Source organism: Crocuta crocuta, unplaced genomic scaffold, assembly GCF_008692635.1.
Source record: "Crocuta crocuta isolate KB4526 unplaced genomic scaffold, BGI_CrCroc_1.0 scaffold16, whole genome shotgun sequence".
Lineage (NCBI taxonomy): Eukaryota > Metazoa > Chordata > Mammalia > Carnivora > Hyaenidae > Crocuta > Crocuta crocuta.
The window spans coordinates 2,106,142-2,112,934 of record NW_027531893.1 but is presented as its reverse complement, the minus strand read 5'-3'; the positions used below and the strand labels follow the sequence as shown (position 1 = coordinate 2,112,934).

Sequence of the window (6,793 nt, the reverse complement as noted above, 5' to 3'; positions counted from 1 at the left end):
TCTAAACTCACACTATCTTTAAGGAGATTCTCCTTGATGTTTAGTAAGCTCTAACAGCTTTGTCATAAATCAAAGTTCGTCCATAATTCGCCTCCTGACAAGTAGTCTTCTTGAGTGCTTAGTTTAGAAAATTTCCTTCTGGCTTGCCTACTTAATCACCACCACTTCAGGCTTCTCAAACCTGTGAGCAGACAGACAACTGTTTCTTTTGCCTGCCTTCTCTGCAACTATTGTACCACCCCAAATTAGACCTATACAGTCACTGCAGATTACAGTAACAGACAGACACGCCCCCACACACCCACACACGCACACTCTCTCTCTCTCTCTTTCTACCCTTCCCTCTCTCTCTCATTCTCCCACACCTCCCCTCCCCAACGCAATTTTATCCTTCCATAGATGTGTATTGTCAATACAAGTCAAAGCACACTGGCATGGGTTAGAAGGTGGAAAAACTACCACATGTAAGTTCTCCCTCGTTGGGTGTATTTTATAGTTTAGTAATTTTCCCCAACATTGTTCAACTTGCTTTTCACTAGTAAAATCGTGTCACCTTGAAAGTCCGGAAGAATTACTTCCCGGGGTTTTGAGAATAAGTTCAAATACTTACTGAGAATAAGTTCACGAAGCAAAGGCCATTTTCTGCCCTTTAAAATGACCCCTGACCTCACTATGTTTACTCTGACCTCATTATGTTTACTCAAAGAGAACAAATGCTTTCAAGATCCGCCTAAACCACCTCCAAAAGGTAGTTACTTCTAAACTATGAGACATTTCCCCAAACTCCCTCTGTGGCGTGGGCAGCTGCGAGGGACTGCAGCCAGCGCCCGGGACAAGATTTTTCAATCGGCTGCTACGTTTACGGAGGGACTGCAATTCCACCAGCAGCATAGATTCAGAAACCACCCAACTAGATGGAATTCCCAAACTCTCCATCTCTTTCTGAGGCAAATCTGACATGGATCTGGTCGCAGCACAGGATAAGATGAGGTGTGGGGAGGTCAGGAAAAGAAAAATGGGGGGCTTACGTGTAACGATTGCTGGGCGGGGACTTAAAAACCTCCACTGAGCGAGGGCGGTGGGATGGCGAAGGGCGTGCGTCTTTGGGTCAGAGCAGAGGGGAGGCTGGTCCCCCTGACTGCACGTGGAACCAGTAATTCCCTGTTCTCCGAACTCTCAGGTGCCCCTCCGCGCCACGCGTCTTGGGCTCCCCCAACCCGAAAGGGGCCCCGATTGGACTTAAAGTGGATGCCCAGCGGGGACCGCTCACCCACGCGCCCGCGGTGCGCTCCGGGGCTGTCGTCTCCCTGCCCTTTGGACCGCAGAGGAGCCCCTCGGGTCGGGAGCTCGCGGCGCCCGCTTCAATCCTTCCCCGCCTTGAAATGCAGATTCTGGTTGTCAAGGAAATCGCCGCCTGGCCCCTGCCGTGCCCCCGGCCCTGGTTCGTCCTGAGTCCCGCCTCTGGCTGACGGCGCCGCATTTCCTTGAGCGCCACAAAGACTTGCAAAAGTGAGGCGGAACAGCACATTTTAAACGGGTTCCCCGCGCCTGTCTCTCGCAACCATCGGGGCGCTCCAAGAGCTCGTGAGGCAGCGCTGCCCCAGGCGCGGAAAGGAAATCTGGGGTTCTCCCGAGCCTGCGCCCGCGGTGTGGATTTTTCGCCACGGCCAGGACCGCCGGGAGCGCCAGGCCGAGGGGAGGGGGCGGGACGCGCTCAGCGGGCGGGCAGGGGTGCCGGGACCGCGGTGGCGAGGCGGGGACCCCTGCAGCCCGCTGTCCCCAGCATCTCTCCCTGGATGTGGTCCCGCTGCGGTGGGATGGCTGTGCTGCGCTGTGAGTTTGTCTGGCAGCTTCTACTGAGCAGCTAATAGTATAACAACCCGGCTTTGATAAATCTGAACTAATTACCCCTCTTAATTAAAGTCTTTAGCAGTTGTTTCACTGTTTTGGCAAGAAAACAGGAGAGACTTGCAGTTAGAAAACACCAGAGCCCGAGCTCACAGTGGAGCTGCTGATTAACACTTGAAGCATTTCAAGGACCTGGCACCCGCCACAGTTTGGTTTTCATCCATGTTTCCTCCTTGATTGGAAGTATATTCGTCTATAAACATATATACACACATAAAAACACGGAGGATCTTTTTGCCAACTGTGTACAAGTCCGTATGTGCATTCAAGATGCAAACAATAGAGCTCTTTCTGTATGGTATTGTCCTAATGCACGTTTGGGATGTACATTACACACATCTCCTAGATACCTTGTTACCATTTAACTGAGCACTCCAAACGTATCAGATGGCCCAGGACAAAGATGTTTCTATTAGAAAACTCCACATCCTCCGCCTCTGAACTTTGTCAAATTTCATTACTTTACCGAAGTTGTAACTGTTTAAAGAGACTATTATTTTGTTCTTGGTGAAATTTGCAAAACAAACATTAGGTGGTACTAACCCAAGGTGGAACTTTTAAAGAACGTGGAAGAGTGAGGGGGGTCAGAATAGTGATCTCTAGCTGAATAATATGAACAGAGCCCTTATGTTTGTTGATTAAATAAGCATGTTCCAAGTATTTATTTCCAACAGTCAATGAATCAATTTTCACGTGCAAGATTCAAAATCAAAATTCAAATTCATCCATAATGAGCCACCTTTCTCGTGTGTGTGTGTGTGTGCACGCGCGCCCACGATTGTGGAATGTGCCTTTACAGGCACACACATCTTTGCGTGTGTATATGACATACACACTGTGTCTTGTTACCTCAGGGAAAGAGGAAATGATAATAAACCATCGGCAGGCATCTTGAGACCGCAGAATAACACAATGGAAATATATACAATAATAAAATTAAAATGGTGCAGCATTCCCGGGTAGGATAATACAGATCTCAATAAATACAGCAGAATTTCTTTTAAAAAAAAAAAAAAAAGAAGAAACAAAACACCATCTCTCCACCCGAGATGAAGTCTTTCCAAATTAAAAAAAAATCAGAAAACAAGACCCCCAATTTTCTCATAATCGTTAGTGCGTATATAGGATATAATACACAGAATCATTCACCAGGTGCATGCAAGAGGCGAAAGGCGGGGGAAATGCAGAGGCTTTTGATAGGCGCTAACATGTGGGGCCCAACACGCCCTGGGGTCTGCAGACATTTCCCCGATGCCTCGGTAGTGGGGACCCGAATGGGGCTGGGAAGGGACTTTGGCCTTGATCACTGGTGGGCCGGGTGGAGCCCGGGCTGCAGGGGACCAGGGGGCGGCGGCAGCGGCGGCGGCAGAGGCTGCAGGGTGGCGGGCGGCATCTGCTGTAGAGGGGGCGACGGGGCCGTGCCGGGCTCTCCAGCCGCAGTGCGAGCCAGCCCCAGGCTGCTGTCGTGTAGCTTGCGGACGTGCTTCTTGAGGTCAAAGTTCCTGCAGAAGCCTTTGCCGCACGTGGGGCACGTGAAGGGCTTCTTGTCGTTGTGAGTGTGCATGTGGAAGGTGAGGTTGTAAACCTGGTGGAAAGCCTTGTTGCAGATATTGCACTTGAACTGCTTCTCCCCGCTGTGGGTCAACTTGTGGTTTTTGTAATTCCCTGAAAGAGACAAACGACAGGGATGTGGGTCTGAGCAGAGAGCTTGGAAGGAGAGGAGTGGACGATTAGAAAGCAAGTGAAAGCGCTGCTGCAGCTCCGACAGCAGGTGCGGGGCTGCGCTCTGCGCCTGCACTCCTGTCCCCAAGTTTACTTGTAAATATCAACAATGAGGCCGCTCCTCCACGTTTTAAAACATATTCGTTAATCCAATTATATAAAACGAATTCAATTCTATAAAAAAAAAAGCGGTTAGGAAATAACCCCTCAGTATAGAAACCATGCCTTTCTCTAATGCTAATCAGATGCACGGGCAGGTGTGATGTCAACACACACACACCGGTAACTGGGTGCACTTTAAAAATCATTTTTTTCCCTAACATATCTGGAAACGATTAGAACTTTCAGGAAGACTACCAGTGAAAGGCAATGCCTCCTGGGTCCTGTACCTTTTTGATGAAATCCTTTGCCACAGAATTCACACACGAACGGTTTGTAGCCTGCGTGTATCCGGGTGTGCGTGTTTAAAGTAGAACTTCTATTAAATGCTTTGCCACACTGGTTACATTTGTGAGGTTTTTCCTAAGCGGAAGGGAGGAAAAGCAGAGAAGTTAAGGGATGTTGCGGAGTCCTGCAAACTGAAAAATACAGTAATGCTGTCTCTCTTGCTTTTAAGCAGAACAAAGGCAAAAAACATGGCATTTCCTCCTGTCCAGCGAGCACATTTTAAACCTTAGGCTAAAGAGTTAGAGGGTAGCGGCTGTTTTTCTACAAACCGTTGTGAAGTAAACCAGGTGAGACCGAAGCAGATGGACACACCTGGGTGTGAATGATCTTGTGCCTGCACAGGGTGCTGGCCTGCCGGAAGCCCTTTCCACACACTTTGCAGACGAAGGGTCTGGCTCCTGTGTGCACCGGCATGTGACGGGTTAAGTTATAGTGCGCATTAAAGACCTTAAAGTTAAACACATGGAGAACAGGTTAGCCCAACAAGCACTCTGAAATTAAACACCGCGGAGCAGGGGGAGGGAGGAGATAACCTCTTAGAAAATGGGTACAAATAATTACAACGATAAAACGAAATTCGGAAGAAAGGAAGGGGGGAAGGAAAGAGGAGAGAAGGAAAGGAGGGCGGGAGAGAGGGACGAAGGAAGGAAAAGATGGGAGACCTCCCTCCTGCGTAGTACTTGCCTTTCCACACACTTCGCAAGTGAAAACTTTGGGCTTGGCGTTAGGAGAGCCTCGGCTGAAGTCAGAGGTTTTGAACGCGATTTTCTCCGACAGAAGCTGAGCGCTTTCTTTCATGTAATGCTGCAGCTGAGCCTGGGACAAGTCTTTGAAAGCGACTCCCGAGGGGTACTTCTCCACCGCCGGGACCACCAGTTTATTTCTTTCGGCTAAATACGTTTTGGGCTGAGGGTGCAGAGGGGAACTGAGGAAGTAGGAGGCCACCGGGTGGATGTTCACGCCGGCTGCCGGGTGGCACGGGCCGTCACCCCGATTCAGGTAGCACAGGGCTCCCATGGCGTGGAAGGAAGAGTGGTTGACCACACGCGGCCTTACCAGCTTGTACTGCTGCAGCGGCAGCGCGTCGCGGGCCAAGTCGCCCTTGAGACTCAGCGCGCAGTTGAGCAGGTCGCTGCAGCTGAACGCGGGCGCCGCGGGCGCCGCCGGAGCCTCCAGACTCGCCTTGCGCGGCTCCGAGCCCGTCCCTCCTGCCTTGGAGTTCGTGTCGTACGCCACAGGCACGAAGGGGATCATGCAGGGGATCGACGAGTTAAGATGCAAAGAGTGCTTGGGGTCCCCCTTGGGCACGGCTCCCTGAAGGAAGTGGGGGACGGGCAGGGCCTTGGGCTCTGGGGTGCGCGCCATGATTCGCTCGATGGAGAAAGCCAAGGGTTTGGAGGTGCTCATCATGTTGCCCCGGGCCGGAGCAGTAGCTAACATTTTGGCCGTCGCGTTGTGGCAGCTACTGTCCATGTCTGAGTCGCCAGCGTCCGTCAGCCGGGGGCCGGGCCGCGCCGTCGTTGCCTTGCTCCCTGCTTGTCACAGACCTGTGGAGAGGAGGACGGGCACCATCACCACCAGCAGCCTCCTCCTCCTCCTCCCCAGCAGCACCAGCCGAACCTGCCTGCCCAGCCCAATGGACTCCTGCCAGCCCATCGCAGAGTTCTTGGCGCACCAATGACTCGAGGACAATCACTACTGATTTCTATCAATAGAAAGTGTTGTGTCAATAACGCAGCCAAGATCTCGCCAATCGTTAACTTCCAAGAGGAGAAGGTAAACTAGATAATTGCTCAATTCGCTTCCAACAGTCAACAGGAAAACTTCTTTTTTTCTCTGCAGTCAGGGACTACTTCTCATTGGCGAGGGGAGTTCCCCCGCCCCAAAGAGGCGGGGGCGCTCTTGGCCGCGCGGCCCGCCCTCCCCTCGGCTCTCAGTCTTTCGGGCGCACACCTCGCCACCCTCCCCCGCCCCTTGGCTTTTGCCTCCGTCTTTTTAATTCTCAATCTGCTTAACCAGGCTTTAAAGGCCAAGCAAATCTGAGATCAATTTTCTCGTTTAGCTCTAAGTGACATCATCTAAAATCATTGTGCAAGGGCTAAATAAGGAAACGGAGTCTAATTCAGGGGCAAACGCCCGGCTATATTTATGAAAACGCCAGGCTCCAGAAAGCCACGGCCGGGAAGCCGACCGCAGCGAAATCCGAGCTTTCTCTGCACGGTTCCGCCGGGCCGACCCTGGGCCCGGGTCAAAGCCGCGCCGCCTCCTCCGCGGCCCTCTTTCCGGGGCTCCCCTGGGGCCCGGGGCTGAGGACTCCTGGCATCCCGGAGTCTCTGCGGCCCGAGCCGAGTCCGGACCACTTGGAAGACGCCAGCAGGTAACTGGCCTCACGAAACGTCCCTGAGAATTAAAGGCCTTGGGAGGCTTGTCACGTGTTTGTGGCCTTGTAAACCCGGTGCCGTGACAGAAGTTTGGGAAAGACGCAGTCCATCCACAAAGTTGAGAAGGAGTTGCAAGGANGCTTTTTTAAGTTTGCATTGAGAGCCCAGGAAAAAAAATATTTCTCTAAGTACCTGCTCTCAGAGCTCTCTCGGAGCATTTTAAATCCTGAAAGTTGAGCAGAAGGGAAACAACCTATTGATTCCACCCCCAGCCCTCCACGTCCCTACTCGTCCAAGCAGCGCGGGGGGCAGCCGGGGTGTGTGTGCGCACGGCG

General features: G+C 52.0%; 1 protein-coding gene across 1 annotated transcript; it reads right to left on the bottom strand.

Annotated features, from left to right (window-relative positions):
- Positions 1–2,549: 2,549 nt before the first annotated feature.
- FEZF1 (FEZ family zinc finger 1) lies at positions 2,550–5,597 on the bottom strand. The gene is made up of 4 exons (XM_077773269.1): positions 4,762–5,597; positions 4,390–4,524; positions 4,020–4,152; positions 2,550–3,573 (listed from the first exon to the last, which is right to left on the bottom strand). The coding sequence occupies exons 1-4, from the start codon at positions 5,548–5,550 to the stop codon at positions 3,212–3,214; spliced, it is 1,419 nt and encodes a 472-aa protein (XP_077629395.1). The 5' UTR covers positions 5,551–5,597; the 3' UTR covers positions 2,550–3,211.
- Between the last annotated feature and the right edge of the window lie 1,196 nt (positions 5,598–6,793).